This window comes from Cottoperca gobio, chromosome 5, assembly GCF_900634415.1.
Source record: "Cottoperca gobio chromosome 5, fCotGob3.1, whole genome shotgun sequence".
NCBI classification, from domain to species: Eukaryota; Metazoa; Chordata; class Actinopteri; order Perciformes; family Bovichtidae; genus Cottoperca; species Cottoperca gobio.
In genome coordinates this window covers 14753855-14773874 of record NC_041359.1, presented here as the reverse complement: position 1 = coordinate 14773874, position 20020 = coordinate 14753855, and the positions used below count along the sequence as shown (strand labels likewise).

General features: G+C 36.0%; 2 protein-coding genes across 6 annotated transcripts; one reads left to right on the top strand and one right to left on the bottom strand.

Moving 5' to 3' along the window:
* Positions 1 to 1871: 1871 nt before the first annotated feature.
* gnb1b (guanine nucleotide binding protein (G protein), beta polypeptide 1b) lies at positions 1872 to 12572 on the bottom strand. Of its 4 annotated transcripts, none has more exons than XM_029431114.1 (11): positions 12418 to 12572; positions 7320 to 7428; positions 7129 to 7167; positions 6941 to 7047; positions 6601 to 6664; positions 5534 to 5696; positions 5368 to 5434; positions 5046 to 5247; positions 4666 to 4882; positions 4442 to 4557; positions 1872 to 3565 (listed from the first exon to the last, which is right to left on the bottom strand). In XM_029431114.1, exons 2-10 carry the CDS (start codon positions 7374 to 7376, stop codon positions 4451 to 4453), a joined length of 1023 nt encoding a protein of 340 aa, XP_029286974.1. In that variant the 5' UTR covers positions 7377 to 7428; positions 12418 to 12572; the 3' UTR covers positions 1872 to 3565; positions 4442 to 4450. The 4 variants fall into 4 exon arrangements, with proteins under 4 accessions (XP_029286974.1, XP_029286973.1, XP_029286975.1 ...); XM_029431113.1 differs by lacking the exon at positions 12418 to 12572 and adding an exon at positions 12126 to 12396; XM_029431115.1 differs by lacking the exon at positions 12418 to 12572 and adding an exon at positions 11299 to 11321.
* Positions 12407 to 19518, top strand: LOC115007947 (calmodulin-like protein 6). Of its 2 annotated transcripts, none has more exons than XM_029431118.1 (4): positions 12407 to 12574; positions 18331 to 18436; positions 18692 to 18792; positions 19335 to 19518. In XM_029431118.1, exons 1-4 carry the CDS (start codon positions 12568 to 12570, stop codon positions 19376 to 19378), a joined length of 258 nt encoding a protein of 85 aa, XP_029286978.1. In that variant the 5' UTR covers positions 12407 to 12567; the 3' UTR covers positions 19379 to 19518. The 2 variants fall into 2 exon arrangements, with proteins under 2 accessions (XP_029286978.1, XP_029286977.1); XM_029431117.1 differs by having other exon boundaries at positions 18292 to 18436.
* The last annotated feature ends 502 nt before the right edge of the window (positions 19519 to 20020 follow it).

Below are 20020 nucleotides of genomic sequence, written 5' to 3'. Positions count from 1 at the left end.
AATGTAATACTACTTCATTAATTGTATTTTCGATAATACTTTTCATTTTTTCCCCCCCTGTAGGTAGTATGATAGTACATCCACTACGGCACCTTCAGTTAGCCAGTTGTTGTTATGTTGGTTGTCAGTTGACAGAGATGGGAAGATGGCGGTTGCAATAAACTGTCAATTTTAAATTAAAAATATTTTTGTGAATTACATTTGTTGATCAGAAGGAATGACGCTCAAATAAAAAAGTTCTAATTTCTGTTATGTTACCTAATATTTAACAATGTCTTTCACTGCATCACGGTGTGCTTCAGGTGCCTGTAAATGTAAACGTTGGTTGCATTGTTGAATCAGCTGCGTGGGATAGTTTAAAACGAAGACAATTAACAGTAACTGACATCTTCAAACATTGATATTCAGTGTCAACGTTTGTTGAGACTGCCATTTGTTTGTTGTAAGACTATACAATAAATTGCAAATCAAGAAGCGTACTAGACTTTGTTAATAAACAATTATATAAAGAGGATGATATCAATTATTTTGGCAGTCTAAAACATATGTAAACTTGTTCCAATGCCATCTAACAAGATTCACTGGACAGTTACCTTTTTTGTTTTTACATAGCAATATGCAAAGTCCTGTAACTATAGTCAAAATAAAAGACCGTAAAATACAGTTCATATGAAAGTCAACCCACGAGAATGGTAATTTATGCCGTACACCTAATCTGCTCCGGAGCAGGTTAGCCTACTGACCAAGCTCGGTGCGCGGATCGTAAAATAATACGAAGTAGTTATAGGCTATATAAAGTCATAATCCAGGCTAAAAGCAACAGTCTAAAGAAGAGCTGGCAAACAAATCTCGTAAATTAACAGGCTTATAATATCACTGCTCCATATAGGGCGTGCATCTATAATTACATGTGTTTATTCCGTTATTTGACGTATTCTTGTTGCGTGTATGACAATGTTTTAGTTGTATTGATCAGCTGTACACCACCCGGTGGTGTGAAACGGATTCGAGAGCGAATAACAAATTAATATAAGATAATTCAAAGCGGTACGTTTGCGTTCATATCTCATAAACACCCAATGCAATGCATTCAGCCTATGCCTCTGTAAGCACTTACATCAAATCATATCAGTCAGCTTCTTGAGCCGTGTGCTTAGTCACACAGACTGTAATGTAGGCTTATGCTGTGGGTGATTATCATATTTCATATTCATTTTATCAAAATATCATACATGTCATAATTTCGCCAAGAGGATGAGTAAAGTATTTTATATTCTATAAGAACACATCTAAGCAACACCTTCCTTTATTGGAAATACACACATGTAATTATAGCGAGATCTACTCGTGCCCTACATGGGGAAGTGATATTATATATGTATTCATTTACACGTTCACACAGTCGGACATTTGGCAGTTTAAACTGTTACTTTTAGCCGGGATTATGTGATGAACTTCGTCGTATTTGTCTAATATTGTCGTTTGCTCTTCATTTGTAAAATATGCCAATCTGCTGACAGTACACATGCCCCGGTTTGTGATTGGTTATGTGCTGCAAACCCCGCCCCTTTGTGAGCGCTCTGTCACACTGAGAAACCCTGAATTCATTTACAGAGTTGATGGCCATCTTCACAGGACCGTTTTGCTGGATCGAGGATGTTAGGGTTAGTTAAATCAGACAACAAAGATATCCTGGGTAGGTTGAACTCGTTTCGTAGTACAGGCCTCAGGACTTTACGAGATTTAGTCTTGTGTTGCTTGTCTCACTTTGCACTAACTACTACAAAATTTAAATGACACATCTATATACAAACAAAAATATGTATACAACAAACATCCAAATGCAGCTTTTAGATTCAACTTGACAAAAAGAGATCTCAAACAGCTTTTTATTACATTTTTCAATCAATAACAGTACAATTTAGTACAGTATCTATCTTGCATCCAGCTCACCGTGTAACACCAACAGACTGAAATGAAATACAAAAAGTGAAAAGGTACATAAGGGTGCAGAGCTTTATAATATTAATGGGAAGAGAAAAGGGAATCCATCTCAGTTGAATTGCATTTTCACTTGTGGCCACACACGAATACATCACATTTATTGTACATCATCGCAGAAAAAAGAAAAGTGAAAATATGTCACAACTTTAACAAAAGTGCTTCTGTATACAGTGAAATGTTGTCATTCAGATGCTCTGATTTTCAATTTAAGACCAAGAAAAAAAATGTACAAAAGTTTTAGTATGGACAATATGTGAAGATGTTTTTGTTCCACGAGTGTGAAGATTTGAAGGAGAGAAAAAGGACTTGTCAAGGAATTCTCACAATGATTGTTATAATTATTACAAAAATTGGAATCAATAGAACTGGTAAGCATAATTTACACTAAGTATGCAGTCAATATTAAGTAGGTCTCCATTCTCGCTCACTCTGGTGCATAGCGTTACCAGTATTAGTACATGATGTATGCAGAATTTGAGCCAAAAGAAATTGGCTTTTATTAAGTTCAATCAATAGGTTACTCTCCTTTTCAGAAACAAAAAAAAAAACTAGGATTTTTGCACCATTGAAAGCAAGTCTACAGCATGCACATCTAAATTAACTCATGGCAGACAAAATTAAATGTCTCAACTTAAAACATCAGACCATTATTTTCAGACATTGATTTGTACATTTCATTCACAGAGTTGCAACTGCAGTCCCAAGCAAAGGAAGTGTCTATTTAGTCAGGTGAGGCGTTTCACTTAAAGTGGATATTAAACACAACCCCCCCATCCATATAATAAAATCCAGCCATGCCCCAATTATCTCAGCACCTACCTTGCTACCCCACCCTTTCCCACCCAAAGTCAAAGGCATGTACAAGAATTATGGGGGTTAACTGGATAAGTTACTCGTAATAACTCCTTTTGTACTGGAATGAGCATTCATAACTTATAGCATGTGCTTGGTTAGTTAACATAGTATTAGTTGAGGCGAAGCTTCTTCATGTGCAAAAGGCTGTGATGAAACAAAAACAGCTAGTATATAAATACATCATGGACATTTTGAAAGCTGCTCGTGTAATATGATCCAAGCTTTTACTTGCATTACTTGCTGCATGTTTTCTTTCATCTGTCTTATATGATTTAACTGGATTAGAAAGACAAGCTGTAATTCAAACATATCTAAAACCACTAAAGAAATAGGACAGAAGGAAAGCCATCAAGAATAACAAACCATCAGAATAGAATTCTTAAAAAAAAAAAAAAGTTAAATAATTTGTACAATTACACTCCAACATTTGCTTTCAGGACACACGTTTGCATGGGATGATAGTGTTGTTTTCTCTTTCAAGGTAACATAAAATGGTCCAAGAAGGAATGCACAAGTTTCTGATTTGATACCACAGGAGATCCTTTCTTAACTAGGTGATAAACAATTGTGCTCTTCTTTGTGTAGGAAAGGCATTGGTTTCCCTTCGTTTTTGTGGTGTCCAAGTCAGTTTAAACAGTGTTGAAGATGCTGTGAACATTCTGAAGTTGTAATGGTCTTCCAGTCAACTTTGGAGTTAAAAGAACATCTGGGAAACAAAGACAGATGAATTTTAGAATTTAACTTATTTAAATCTATAGTTTAGCCAATTTAACGTTCTATATTTTTAAGACCTAATGGGCAACGGTCTTACAAAAACCTACTCTACTGACGTAAGACTGCAGGAGTCTACTTGTGTTTATTATTAAGTACATCTGCAACCAGCTGCAGAGCAAGCTTATAGTTGTTGGCCTTTTCGGGAGCCTGCCAAATCTAAACTAAGACATACATTTTTTTGGTGAAAGAATATGGTGTAATGAAAAATTTAAAACCATGAACATATTGTTTTTACAGTTTATTCAGTTCTTTCGGCAGAAAAGTCACAAAAGCAACAACACTTCACTTCTTTTGTTTTATAAAGTTCTGTTATCCCAGTTGCGTTTGATATTACTAGAAGTGGCTGAAATGTCTATTTGAGGTGAACAAATTGGCCACTGCAAACAGTTGCGTTTAATTCTTGTTATGTCATGTATGAAAATCAATGTAGCTTTAAAGAAAATGCAGGAGGAAGTTGATGTCCTGATGTTTATCTAGAGCCAACTGAAAATGTAGGGGCAAGAATGTTTTGTTGATCAATTCAAAAGAGAATGCCACGATCCATTCAAGCCAACAGGCGTCTCAAATATGCAGCCCAACATAAGACTAAGCAACAGCAAGATATTTAATTGAACCCACAACGCTCTTAAACCTGTAAGGGGACAAAAGTATTCGCAAGAGCACATCAGCATCTACTTCAGCCCAGCAAAAGATGAGGCTTCAACAAACGTGCAACAACAGGTTTCGGACTAATACTTTACTTGAAATAGAATAGCCTTAGGTACAAATGTAAGAAACTGTGAAATAATAAGAAAGAAAGAAAAAGAACCTTCAGGCTTCAATTCCAGATCTTCAAAAAACTGTCCCAGGATCCTGTTGCAACAGCCATGCCATCATCGGTAACTCCCAGGCAGCTAACGCGGTTGTCATGTCCAGCCAACACACCTAGTAAAGTACAGAAATTGTAATTTAGTCTACAACACTAAAAACAGTACATCTGAACATCCACAGATATTTTCGAAAGATATTCGAGATCATGCTTCAACTACTTACCAGCACGGTCAGCTTTTAGTGTGTCCCACACGTTACAGTTGAAGTCATCATAACCCGCCAGAAGAAGACGGCCACTCTTTGAGAATGCAACGGAGGTGATGCCACATATGATATTGTCATGAGAGTAGATCATTAATTCCTGATCAGCACGCAGATCGAACAGCCGGCAGGTGGCATCATCGGAGCCCGTGGCAAAGGCATTGCCATTAGGGAAGAACTAAAAAATGACGAAAAGAGACACCATTAATGCACAATAGAGGAATACACAAAAAAAAAAACCACATCTATCCATCCATTTCTAGCTCTATACATTTATAGATAAATATATATAGTTGTCCTCCCAAAGTGCAATTTCTAAAATAAATAAATAAAAAACATACACAGATGGCATTGATGTCAGACTCATGGCCAGTGAATGTCTGTCTGCACATGCCCTCTCGAACATCCCAGAGTTTAGCAGAGGCATCACAAGCACCAGAGACAAATAACCGTGTGTCAGGGGCCAACGACAGGCTCATGACATCGCCTGTGTGTCCAGCAAATGTGGTCGTCTGCTGGCCAGTCTCAATGTCCCAAAGTGCACTATAAAATAAAACACACAATTAAGATACCCTTTCTCCAACGTCCTAGCTTTTGGCACAAAAATGTTGACTCGACAACAACACCATACAGCAACTCAATGTAGGCATTTATTTTACTTACCAAGTGGTATCTCCAGAGCTTGTAACAATCTGGTTGTCATCAAGAAAGCGACAACAGGACAGGTATCCTGATAATCAAAGAATCAATAGAGCCGTTATTGATGTGGAATTTCATTCCAGACATACAACTAGCAGTAGAAAAATAGCTAGCAGAGTAGATCATTTACCTGTATGTCCTGCGAGCTCACGACTCACACGTACATTCCCCTCGCGTGTTTTCAGGTTGTAAATGGAGCAGATGTTGTCTAAGCCACCACAGGCCACATAGTTCCCTGAAGGTGCATACGCGCAAGTCATGACCCAGGAAGATCGAAGTGGGATGGCATGAACCTACAAAACACATACAAATCTGTTAGTTTACTTAAAAGTTAATTCCACAGAATAGTCAGTATTTTTACAGTAGCTAGTTCACTAGTCTGGTAAGACGACTTTTGACACCCTATTGTAACACTATGGAAACACCAGGATGCCATTAAAGCCCCTATACACATTAAGGTATCCCATATACAATCCTGACCTTAATCTGGCCTGCAATCTTCTCAGTAGGTCTTGAGATACATTGGAAGAATGACCCTTTAATCTTTTAATTCCCAGTTGGATTTATTGCTCGCTGTATCAAACTCAATGTAAATGTTTTTTCAGTGTCTTCACATCTTGAATATACTAGAACTTGCCAGAGCATAAGTCTCCATTTTAAATGTTCTGTCTGTAGTGGTGAAGGCCAAATTGCCTATTAAGTACACAAGCTGCTCAACACTTCCACCCATCCTGCTATCTGCACACCAGCCCCAAGGCAAAGACCACAAATGCCTCTCTCTCAGCTGATCTGCAACCCCTTTGAATTTATCCAAATAAATGCAGCATTAGGCAGTTAGTTAGATTCCCTCCTTCTATTTCTAGTACAACTTGTGAGTTCCATAAAAATAGATACATGCCGAAAAATATAGTGCAGCAGGAACAATCTAAAAAACATTAAAAAGATACACAAGAGTCATTGTTGCGAGGCACCAGAAACCAGGCTCATATCACTCATCTGTATCTGCTTTTCCTGAAAGTGCCTAAAGTTTTAAAAATGTAGTAACTATTACTTTATTTGAATGTAGAAGGCACCACTGACATCTGCAAGAATGAACTGCTGCTTTTATTACTTAGCTTTCCAAATAGATGACACAGATTGGCATTTGTAGATTCAACCATTATATTATTAATCCCCATCAAAAAAAACACAATTTACCTTATTTGTGGTATAGCTGTCCCAAATAATGAGTTTGCCATCTTGAGAGGCACTGACCAAGAGCCTGCATAAATTAGAACAGCAATATTAAAACCAACACAACAATCGGAGTTGTTGCAGATAATCTATTTTTATCTTGAGGTGAAAAGACTGCAGGAAAGAGATCCTTGCAACACTGCTGAAAAACATAAATGTAATAATACGATAATAACTGAATCAGTGTACCAACGCTTACATTTAGGGATCATCCAACTTTTGCACTTTGGTCAACATTTGACATAATGCAAGAACAGAACACAGACACAATTTTCTTTACATCATAAATAAAAAGTCACTTTACCTGGAATCTGTTCCCCAATGCATGGCATAGATTTTAGCCAAATGACCCCGCAGCGTTCGTCTTGTACGCATCTGGATTCGGCCGACGGGGTCAATATTAGCGGTGATCTGCAAAACATTAAGTACTCTAGTTAATTCCACACCAAAAGTTTTCCCACCTAAAACAAAGATGATAATGTTAAACGTTACCTGTGATAGTGTGGCATCTGCGCATGCTTTCCTGGCATCCTGAAAAAATAAAAACTCAAATCATTAGGGGGAGGATTTCTCACATTTATTTTTGTTTAATAGGCTTAACTCTAACTTAACTTGTAAGTGGTATTTTTTTAATGATGGTATGGTACATAAAACAGTGGTTTAAAAAGCAGTTTGTTACTCACTCGGATCTGATTTTTGAGCTGCTCTGCCTCTTGGCGTAACTGGTCCAGTTCACTCATTTTATTCTGCTTTTTCAATTACCTTTCTCCAGCTACTGGGGCACTTTTTGATCTAAAAAAGAAAGAAAGAGAAGAACTTTAATCATTTGCGAAAATCATAATTTTAAATTCAAGGTCATATTTCCAAATTTAAGCAAAGTGCATCAGAAAGTAATGGTAGGAGGACTTTCAGCCAGCTTGCTGTCAACCACAACATACTTTACAATCGACTAAATGGTTTGCTTACCTACAATAACTAACGCACAGGTAACGGTTTAACCTTACTCACCCACCTCAATGTCACTACATAATCCTGACAAACAGTTTAGATTGCCAGACAAATCCTGTTAAAGGCATGACTTTGCGATGATCCGAAAAGCAGACATTATCCTGTTGACCTCAATCCCTGGGACACTAACCAAGTGATCATTTAGCCACTTATATTAATACTGAGCCTTAAGGCAATCTCAAAGTTCATCTAATAAAATACATTTTCAAGACCTGCATCATGATCTAAATGGCATGTTCCAAATATAATAACGATATCTTGAACTGCATCACTTATCAAAGCAAAGTAATACATCATTACAGTTATTGAGTTTACTTAATTTAGTTTAGAGAAGACAGAAAAATTATAGCAAATGCTCCAGCCACAATGATGTGTCTTATACAAAACATTGACGGCGATTTTATAATAAATACATATTAAGACAACACAAAAACGACACTCCATGGAAACCGTATTCTCTATGGAAACTGAATTAAAGCTAATTAATCCAGTATACTAATTTTAGTAACATTACTAATGAGCATTTTATATCTGCCAATTTCTGCAGCATACTGGGACACATATGTCAATCCATCTGTTTGATGACACATGCTGAGTCCAAGTCTACTTATTTAAAGAAATGAAAAGCACAGATTTTGCAAAGGAAGCATATTGCACCACAAACCGTTGCGTACTCCTTACAGAGTACATATTCTTATTTTGAATAAGGTCAGTAGTTGGAATATTAGTTTGTGAAATGTCCATCGATTGTCTACCAACTCCAGTTTTCCTTGAAAAATATGCTCAGATCAATCTAATCAATTATTCAAATGTGTGAAACAGAAGTAGACTTTGGAAAAACACCTTCCAATAATACTCCAAATGTGCACAATGCCATTTCTGACTACACCCAGAAAACTAAAACTAAACGTGAGAATGCAAAAACAATTTTCAACAAATGCAACATAAATTAGGATGTTCTACAGATACAGTAAGAACACTCAAGTTCATTTAAATCTGCCTTCCATGAGACTATTGCCCCCTTGTAAAACAAACAATATAACGATGTCTGCATAATGTGCGGAGCAGCTCAAAGTACAATATTACAATGTAAAAAAAAGATCATTATCTCACCTGATAAACTCTGACTAAAGAAAACTCAAATTTAATTCACATTTATCACAGATTGCAAACAGCAGTGCACCGTCCAGTTGGACCAACCTTGCCTTCCCAGTTACCTTACCTGATGTATTTCAGTCAGTAGGCCTATGTCACTGGAGGTTACAGACTGAACATCTTCTTTACCTGACCATGTTATCCTTTAGGTCCTCTGATTGGTTGACCTTTTTGACAAAGGTTATCCTCTTACACTCATTAATCTATAAATAAACGTGTCATCGAATGTAATTATTAAGCAGTAACATCAAGGGACAGAATGCCAATTTTCACCTTGATATTTAAAAACATTATTCTCAACTTTCCTCAAATTGATAGAAATAAAACTGAACATTTTAAGTTGTATTTTCAGATAAGGAAGTTTACAAATTCCCACAATAGTGTATGTTTTTTGTGTTTTCTGTCTCGACACAGTATAACAAATATACCAACATGTATTTAGGCAAGAACAGACCGCATCTAAAATAGCTATTTCATTTGGGTTTAGTGGTTTACCATTTATTATACTGTACGTTTCAATAATATTAAAATAATCCTTGAATAGTTGTTCATTTTATTTAATAATTTAAGTGATATATTAAATTCATACTTTGTTGTCAATCATTACAAGATGCAATTAAGTTTCATTCTTGTTTTTATAGTAAACCCTAAAATGACTATGGTAAATCCAAAAGTGGGATAGCCTGGAGTGATGTTATAATAGGCCAGAGTTTTAAATATTTCACATTTGGAAATATAATTTCCCATTGACCTCTGTGGATGCTTACAGTTAAGGAGTTCCTCTCCCTCATCACTTCTCCTTTCCAAGCGCCTGATCAGTCAGCTGACTGCATGATAAACAATGAGCAGTGGCAAACAGCCTGGAGTTGTAGCTCGCTAGCTTATTCTCAGGTCCCTTAAGGGCAGTCTGTGCCTGCTACTTTCAAAAAGGTGTCTCCTACATTTCCAGTTAAAACATTTTTTTTAAGTATCTCTCTGCAGTGGTTTACATCTGTTCTCAAAGGAACAGTCTTCTTATCTGTACTGTTAAACGATGATAATGCTATGTTCCACAGGTCTAAAGCTGGATCATAGAAAAAGCCATAACCAGCAATATCACTGAGCAACTACATAATCCTAAAAGCTAAAATCCTCCGTCAATGAGTCTCTAATCCTATCCATGTCCACTAACATAAACAGCTAGCAAAGCCCGACCAGGCATTAGAAATATGTTTTCCCCAATCATAAAAGGATGAGTTTAATCTTAATTCTTTTACACACAACATGCTTAAAGCAAGTGCCTGGATTTTCACACTGCCAGTGAAATAACAAGCCTAATACAGTATAGTCTCTCTCTTCCATGTGTCCAGCTACTGTACAAGTACTACCGTTGCTTTAATAACCTAGGATGAAGTTGCATTTTTAAGGAAGCCATGTATATATTCAATTAATTTGTGAATTGCATACAGAAGTGTACTGTATGGCAGATGAATATAAATATTAGAGTACAGTAGCAACTGAATCAACACACCCAACATTCATATTTTCTAAATAATGTCTGTGCACAGGTATACCCAACACTGTATGTGCTGTACTGATAGTTGACATAGTCACTGTGTGCAGTGCTGTGATTTGCCTACAACAGTAGACTAGTTTGCATTGTATTTGAATGGCTGCTGGATAGCTGTTTTAGTCAGTTTGATACTCAGTTAAGAGGGTTGGGCTACTGGGGCTCTACACGTTTCAGAAAAAAATGTGTTGCAATTCAGCGCCATAATGTGGCAAAAATACTGAGGATTAGACTATTAGTATCTGACTAGTCTAATCGAATTTATACATTTACTGAACAGTGTAATGATAATATGACTTGCACTGATGGAAATCTGAGAAGATGCAGCTAAACGCCATCTTGCAGACTGCTGTCCGCTAGTTAGCTTGCTAGCAGGCTTGACTGTGTAGGCCTGCAGGCAGGGCAGAGCTAGTATTCAAGAAAGCAATGTACTGACATTGTATTAGTAACCATTTCGATTGTGTCCGGCAGACAAGCAAAGTCGATAACGTAAAATGACTTTCATGACATACAAAGCAAATAGCTCGAAACATCTAATGCAAAAAAACGTAACCACAGCCACTTAAGGGTAGACTCAGCTGCTCTTCCGCAATTACACGGAGTGCTATGTAGTTAGCTTTTAAGCCAGCATAGTGGATAAACCTGGAAACTCGGTGGTTGGTTGGCCTTCAGAAATCCACTTACTTATATACTAACAATCTCATTAATCCTGACAGTGCACAGTTGATTTGATTAACGTTACCAGTATATTTATTTGGTTCTCTAATCCTGAAGTCAACCTGAGCCTGTAAAAACTGCAAGGTCGGGCGGCGATGGCCTGTTTGACTTCAGTAAGCAACAAATGTAATAACAGATGCGGGTGATTTTTCATAAAGTAGATGACCATCTATCATCCATCGCTGCATAACTGCCAATTGGCTAACTGGTGATGAATAACTGACGTTACAAACCTAAGTTATAGGCGTTGCACCGGCGCTGCCGTTTCGTTGCAGGAAGGCAGCATTATGCTAACTTATTACTTCGGCTTGTATAAAAAAAAAAAAAAAAAAAAAGGGTGTTAACGCGGCTACAATAACTCTCGGTAATAACACGAAGCTGATGTATATAAAGTGTGCAATTTTCACATCAATTAGTGATGCTGACTGCTATGCTCTTGGCAATAACTAATATTTGTTGTTAATTTGTTTACGGGACGTTTATTGTTCCAGCCCAACCCAGTGTGTCATCATCAACTGACAGTAACATCTTTAAATTTAATATTTCGAGTAAAAAACAACCCATGAAGTTTAGGATGCTAACATTATCGTTACAGTTGCCTTCAATGCATTTTGGCCATTAACTACCCAGTACTTTTATGTACTGTATTTTAGGCCAAGAAGCACCTCCGCAGACATCAAGCCTCACTGGCCAACATTAACGTTACTTCAACGCCAACCAGGAGCTATCGCTAACATTAACAGTAGTTAAACTCAAATGACTGGATGCAGTGATGTGAATATAAGTTTTGTTGCAATCGGTTAATCCACCGTAAATACTGGGCACCATGACCCACCGCTGCAGACACTCTTGTACCTTAGCCACTTGTATTTGCTTATGATAAAATAGCCAACTTAACGTTAGCTAACCGCAGCTAACTAAATGGCCAAGAAGCTAACTAGCTATCGCTGCTACCCCACCCCCGGACAGTTCAATTCCGCCACAATTCATCAGCTAATGGTATTAGCAGTTACTATGAAAGACGTGGAAGCAGCATGACTGTCGCTTTATTTCACCTTACCTTATTCAATTTTCGTTTGTTTTTGGGTTTTGGCATTGACTGGAAAGCAAGACGGTGTATACCTCCGATCCACGCATCAACGAACACCACAACGCTAGCTTACTAACTAGCTAGCCAGCTAACGGTAGTTTTCCGAGGAGTAGCCCTTCCCGAACGCAGGCTACGGCTAGGGAGCTTGACAACCTCAGTCAACCAACCGGAGAGGGGAGGGGAGGGGGGATCACACCCACTAGCCCTGTACAGAAGACACAGCCCAGGCAGACAAAAAGGCTAATCTTTAAAGTCACTGTACCTCATTCAACAAGACAGCCTACTGTCTCCCTTTTGCCCAGCTTAACATCTGCCCTTTCCGAAGTAGGATCACTCTCGTCCGGCCATCGAACGACGAGATGGGCGCGGTAACCCTGCAGTCAGCGCTGGGAAACCCCACGCTGCAGCAGAGATGAAGGGTAGAGAACCTTCGATTGGTGGTTTATTATCTACATCTGCAGATTATCAATCACTTTTAACAATGTTCAGCACTTATCATTTGTTATATATGTGCTTTTTATCTGCTGTAGCCTATACATCAATAATGTATCTATAACTCTATTCCCTAAATTCATTTGTAATTGTAGGGTGTGAACTCCTGTTCATACATGATCATTTTAATCTTTTGAGCCGTCAGTAAATAACATTATAAAAAAATATTTATTTTATAGGTCTACTGGTTTGCACAGTGTTCTATTTCGCTTTCCACCTAATGTTTTGTTAGCTCCATGATTCTCAAATCAACTTTAGCCTTAGGAAATAGCCACCGGGGATCATTATGGGCCTACTTATTGGAATAGGGGAATTAAAACTTGTTACTTTAAAATAATATTCTTCTAATTTAACTTTTATCTTCCATCCAAAACCATTTCCCTTAAATTCATCCTCGCATCATAAATCAAATTCCAAACATCTACAATCTACAAACACAGCATGAGGTTGGAGTTGACCTCATTGTACCAATGCTAAGTCTCAAGGCTTTGTTTTGTATTCCATCAATTTTATTTAAGTGAGATTTGGCTAAAAACACCCATAGTTGATTGTTGATCTCATAGGCTACATATGAATGTCTGCCTATCTGCTCCCCAGTTATATCCAGATATAGCTCTCATTAGATTAATAACTTGTTAGCATTTCGTTTATGGTTTTTCAACATATGTTGTCTTTCATCAAGCTACATTCCCATGAACTTGAATTCCTTTACTTTTTCAGTTTATAATAATAATAATAATAATAATAATAATAATAATAATAATAATACATTGAATTTATATAGTGCTTTTCGAGACCTCAAAGTCGCTTTATCAGTTATATATGGAGTTATATATATATAACTTTCTCTTTAGTAATCTACATATAGCAAGATGTAAAGGTTGAAGTTAGATGACCATTGTTCTAGAATAATCTCTCTGTGTTTTATTATGCTGGAGATTATCAATCACTTTGAACAATGTTCAGCACTTTTAATTTGAGAGGGCTGAAATTAAGAGGACATGATGTTCGTTTGTCTTCCTTCAACCCGGGCCAACTGAAAGATTGAGTCAGGACTCATTGTGCAGTAAAATGTTTCATGTCACTTGTTTATATACTTTTGCGTAGTTTAATCTACCGCAATGCATCATATTCCATATTCATCATGTTTGTTGCGTCGCTGTTCTTTGACAGCCACGTATCTCAAGAAAGTTTTTTCATGTTTCTTTCATGTGCTCAGAAGAACAGCACAGATCTAAATGGGTTAAAAAAAAGTTTCTTTGGCTTAAGAAGTAGGATAGTACCTGAAAACAATTGACATGTAAACAACATTATAACAAGACAACTCAATCACACAAAGCAGTCATCACACACAGAAAAAAAGTAGTCCTTTTATTAAAAAATATCTGTAAAAGTAGAAAATCTGTCTAACTTCAATTTGTTTTGCATTTCATTCCAATACTAAGGTGCATAGTACCAGAAACCAGAAAGTACACAAGTGCACAGTTTACCACATACCATACACATTATATGTGAAACATCGGTAGCACTGTATCTATAATGCATTATACGTATGTTTATAAAGCATTATAAACATTGTTTATAATCTGCCTATAGCACTGCATACATGAGTTATAAGCACTCATAAATATTCATAATGCTTTATAATAATAATAATAATCATATGCTGGTCTCTAACTGACATTTTAGATTTTCACTTTATTTAAAGCAAACAAGGACCACTTATAATCAGCGACTTATAATCAGCTTGTAATGTATTATATCTTTTTATACCTCTGGAACTTTATTACTTTACTTAAAGAACTTGGAGTAACTTATAATCACATTATAATGCATTATAACAGTGATTATAATTAATTCTGAAAATATTATAATGTATTACAACTATGAGAATTATAACACAATATTAACCAACGAGTAATAATTATAAGGTATTATGATACTTGACTTTATAAATCATTATAAAAATGTTATATAATGTGTTATGGTCATTGTTATGAAGCATTCTAAATATTTATGAGTGCTTATAACTAGATAGATGATAGATAGACAGACAGACAGATAGATAGATAGACAGATATATAGATAGATAGATAAATAGATACTTTATTCATCCTGCGGGACTATGATTATACAGTGCTATAAACAGATTATAACCGATTATAAGTACGTTAATAATGCATTATAGACATGTGCATCATAGAAAGTGTTACCCATAAATCCATTTATGAACCATAAAATAATTGCTTTCAGTTGAGTAATGTATGATTGATTTGCTAAATGTGTTTTTTATTTCAAATGTGTCCCGAGTAAATCAACCACATCATTTACTACCTGTCAAGTCCCTTTCCTTTATACCTGGTTAACCAATCCTCTCCTGTTCGTCTCAGTGTTCTCGAGCCACGGACCCTTCCTGACCATCATCCATTCACCTTCCACCTATCCTTCTCCACACCCATTCATCATCTCATCCCTCCTTACATCTCCTCCATCCTCCCTCTTTCGTTCAGTCCTGTACATTTCTCCCTTCTCTCTGTTCTTTACTGTCTGGGGCTCGAGGGAGGCCAGTGCCCGAGACATTCATCATCACATGCAAATTATTGCAAAGATGCAGAAGCAGGAAGAAGACAGTATTTCCGCCTTGCTTTGCCTGACCATAAACAGTATTGCTTTGTAGAAACATATGTTCTCATTGCACCTGTTTGCAAATGATCATCAACACTGTTTTCCACCGAGGTGTGTAGGTCAGAAGGGGCCCAATGAATCTGGTCATTCTGGTCATTTCAGCCAGGGACCAGCATTTTCGTTCATTTAATCATTAATTCTTCCACAACATTGACCGAAATGTACATGTCTAAAAAGAACCATCTTAGGTTATGGCTAGTCTTTCTTCCTTTTAAACTACAGCCCAAAAGTGAAGTGTTCATCACAAGTGTACAAAAATAGAAGATTGGAAAGAACAATAAACATTAAAAATGTGTTTTTTGTATTGATTTACTTGCTGACTAACCGATAATGTAAATATAAATCCCAATACCTTAATAAAATCTGTATTACATTAAGCTTTACTTGGTACTGTATCTGACTTTATGGCATTCAGAGATTTGTAGCCCTACCCCTTGACTAACAAAAGTGAAATTCTTAATGTTCCCATTGCAATGTTGGAAATAACTTCTTGTAGTTAAGTGCCTCCTTATTTGGTTGCCTGCTTTCACAAGAGTCACTGGAGGCTGCAAAAGCACCTGCTAATGGCTAACAGCAAGCTAATTGCAGTTCCCATAAGTGGACCATGTGATGTTGAGGTCAGAAAATGCATCTGATAGTTTTCACATTTTGTTATCTTGACTTTCTCTTGTTCTGTCTTTCTTTTTTTGAGAACAGCATCATATGAACTAATTACAAGCTTTCCAAACAAGTTATCTTTTATATCACAGTAAAACTATGTTGTTTACCGTTTGATAGTCAGTAGATCAGTAACCAAATATTCCTCATGGGTGATTAGCAAGTCCATCCTATAAGTGCCATAAAAGGCCACAAAGCCTGCTCCACTAAACTCTGGGGAAAGAGCATTAAAAGTGTAGTAATGACGAGGCCAAGCGATCCTCTCATTCTACAGTAAGTGTTTCCACAGTGCTTATCCTCAGCTGTGTTTGGACTGCCAGAAGAAATGCTGAGAACCTATGACAAAGGAACTAACATCCCAAACAAAAGTGTTTATTCTAATATATGTAATTAACATTTTTAAATTCAACGTGAATTGATTCCAGAAGCTTTGCTGTGCTCATTTATTCTGCTCCGGATACATCTTGCTTCCTGCTAATATCAAATACTGCAACTCCCTAAACAACTCTCGTATTTTCTTCCAGGTCACCAAGTTAACGCAAGAGCAGATCGCAGAGTACAAAGGCGTTTTTTCTAAAATACATTTAACTTTATGAACCACTGACTAAGTTTAAAATAACATTAGGTAGTTAGGGTGTTACACTCACATGTGACAGCAAATCATTTCACATATTGTTAAAGCATAAAATGGTGATTATTTTGGTTACACTGTGTCAGAAAGACCATAGTGGTGGTGGTGTATTTGACTGTGTTACATTGTAAGATGGTTCTATTTCCATACAAGAGTAACACCTTTAAATGCCTTTAAGCAATACCGTGCATTTATTCTGAGCTGCAGTTTGAGATGAGGATGCAGCGGAAGCTTTATCTGTCTAAAGTAATTGAAGTGCTAAATTAGGCTCTGTAATGATACATTTACATTGGCTGAAGAGAAGGATGGTAGATAAAAGATAACGTTCTGATAAATTAAGACATATTTGGAATTGGCAGATCAAATCTGAATTTGAACTGAAATCTAGATACATTTAGGATTTATCGCACACCCTTTTAAGAGAGCAGTATTTTCCAAAATGCATTATAAAAAACACATCATTATCTAATACTGCAGTATTTTTCTTCTGCAGGTTGAGACATTAATCGCTAGGTGTCAGTGTTTCCCTGTTTGCTTTTTGTATCATGGGTTTAAGTTTATAAAAAGATCGTGTTCGTACACACACGCGCACACACACGCACACGCACGCACACATACGCACACACACACACACATACACACACACACACACACACACACACACACACACACACACACACACACACACACACACCTCAAGATATGATCAGAATAGTATTGGATTTAACGCTAGCAGTGGAAAAGATTTGTTTAATTAAGATGTTATTGATAACTATTCTTTTCCAATTAAAAGTCACTTTCCCTCCCTACAATTTACAGCCTAATCCAAATAATTAGTTCCCTAATAATTATAATAGTTTACTGCCTTCACTGTGAAATTTAATCACACAGACTATGCATTGAAATATTGCACCATGATTGTTTTCCTTCTGCTAATTTAAAAGGACATCTTTTAAATTGACTTTTTATGATATAAGTATAACTTTGATGTCAATGTCAGTTCCCTTTAACTTTCACTTAAGTAACAGATTTTATACTTTGCCATTTCTTTCCTGTTTTATTTTATTTTCCCTCTTACCCTTCTCTCTTTATACCTCCCATCTCTCTCTCTGAACTGAAAAGGGAAATAAAATAATAAAATGCTGCTATTTTCTTATTAATTCTGTTTTGGCCTTTTGATGTCAAAGATGTATCGTGGAAATGTTTTGTTTTACAATAAATTATGAATAGTGCTGACTCAATTCAAAGTATTAAGCATGGCTATATTTTAAAATCTCAGCCTTATACACATTAATGTTTTTTATCCAAATACAAGAATCTAGCTAATAAATGTTGGTTCTCATAAAAATGTAAGAAAACTCAATAATTTCTCTTCCTAAAAGCAAAACATTTTCAGGACAATGCATTCAATTGTGACCACTGGAGTTTTTCAGAGATACAGTATGTTTGGATGCAGACAATTGAAATGAGATAATTGTAAAGGCTGTGAAGTTGTACTTGATTTTTAACTTAACTGCACATAAATTCCCATAATCTCGAATGCATTGTTTCCCTCTTCTATGTGCAGTTTGCATTCATTTATGTCTACCTAAATATATCTGTCCATAAACTATCAAACAAAGGTTACTGCTGCACACAGATAATGATGTTTTGTTTGAACTGAAATTTCAGGTAAAGGGAAATTTAACGGTGACAGTTTCCTGGTTCTAGTTTCACTGTACCACGAAAGAGCCAAGAACCAGGATGCTGAACTCAGAGCGACTTTTAAAGTATTTGACAAAGAGGCCAAGGGATATATCGACTGGAACACACTCAAGTAAGAATAACATAAGTGATGGGAATTATTTTTTTCCCCTACTCTGAAGAAGAGCATTCTTTATTAACTCTTAGTTTGATCTGTGGCGATGCATACTGGATTACACAGCGCTGTCAACATTTTAATGACAAAAATATTTTGAAAGTAAATGAAATTTTAAAAAACATGCCCACCAGTTAGTGTTTACTCTGTGTTAACATTATTTTTGTCATTATGCTCTTTCAGTGTTTCTTTATGTTTAATAATCATTTCCAGATATGTACTGATGAATGCAGGGGAACCACTTCATGAGATTGAGGCAGAGGAGATGATGAAGGAGGCAGATAAAGATGCAGATGGAACCATTGATTATGAAGGTTTGAATGCATATTTTAATTACAGGCCCTAACCACTCTAAATAAGTTTTATTTGGTAAAACATTTAAATTTAATGTTGATGATTAATTTAGTTTTGGTCAATTTTTTCAGATTCAGTCAGAATTGCTCAGGTCAAAAAGTAATTACAATTCAACACGATAAATCCATAATGTTCTAACAAATGTATGTATCGTATGTATGTGCGCATTTAAATTGAACACTACAACCTTCTTACAAATGTTTAAATGTACATGAAAAGTCACTCTTGTTTACTAATGTTTCAGATTGACTCAAGAACTATTTAACCTTTCAACTACTTACTATTGTGCATTAGGAAATTAAATTACAAAAATATATGATCCTTACCATACTAGTAAAGTAGTTTGTCTGTGACAAGGATTGCATTTGTTTTTTTTATTAAAACATTTCCAGATACACTTGTATATACCAATAATGTGTTCCTAGATTAAAACAAATGGGATGACGATGAAATAAGTAAATGACAAAATATACATATTTACTGCTGATTTGAACTCTTTCAGAATTTGTGGCCATGATGACTGGGGACTCGTTGAAAGTGAGCTGAAGATCTTGTGGATATTCTGCAGCTGTTGTGACTGTTACACACAATTATAAAACAAGACAAACAGTGTAATTTTAATAAGTTTAGTCAGTAAGTTTTCAATATATTTGTAGTTGTACAAATGGAAATGAGTGCAATAAATATCTGTGTGATTTGTGAATAACTGTACAAATCCTTCACATTAAAATAAAAAAGAAATATATGAGTGACTTGTAAGTGATTTTTTGTTTGTTTATAATTAACAAAAACATGACATAAGTTAGCAAAAAACAAACAAACGAATTAAAACAAAAGAATACACCACACCATAATCACACAAAATACAAAATCAAAACGATGCATCCTGATAGACACAGACATACAACTACAGGCAACAAAACAATAAAGATATAACAAAGAAAAGAAGAAAAACATGATCAAATAATTGATGTTTTTATTATTTTAAAAGAAAAGCTTGACCCAATGTCATAAATACAATTAATTAAATAATTGTAGAGGGTAATTACAAAAAGCAACTATTCTTAACACTTTATGTTTTATGTTAGTTTTGTTATAGAATAAAGTCAGTAAAAAAAAAAGACTTCATAGGGTTAATATCCTCAGAGCGGCCACCCGGATGCAGTCATTCAAATGTGTCTGACGTGC

Excerpts from the sequence above, each read along its gene's own strand:
- gnb1b (XM_029431114.1), bottom strand. The coding sequence starts at position 7,376 with ATGAGTGAACTGGACCAGTTACGCCAAGAGGCAGAGCAGCTCAAAAAT. Across the intron at positions 7,168-7,319 it reads AGCTCAAAAATCAGATCCGA|GATGCCAGGAAAGCATGCGC; the intron begins GTGAGTAACAAA and ends TTATTTTTTCAG. Across the intron at positions 5,248-5,367 it reads AGCTCTGGAGATACCACTTG|TGCACTTTGGGACATTGAGA; the intron begins GTAAGTAAAATA and ends TTTATTTTATAG.
- LOC115007947 (XM_029431117.1), top strand. Across the intron at positions 18,437-18,691 it reads ATCGACTGGAACACACTCAA|ATATGTACTGATGAATGCAG; the intron begins GTAAGAATAACA and ends AATCATTTCCAG. Across the intron at positions 18,793-19,334 it reads TGGAACCATTGATTATGAAG|AATTTGTGGCCATGATGACT; the intron begins GTTTGAATGCAT and ends GAACTCTTTCAG.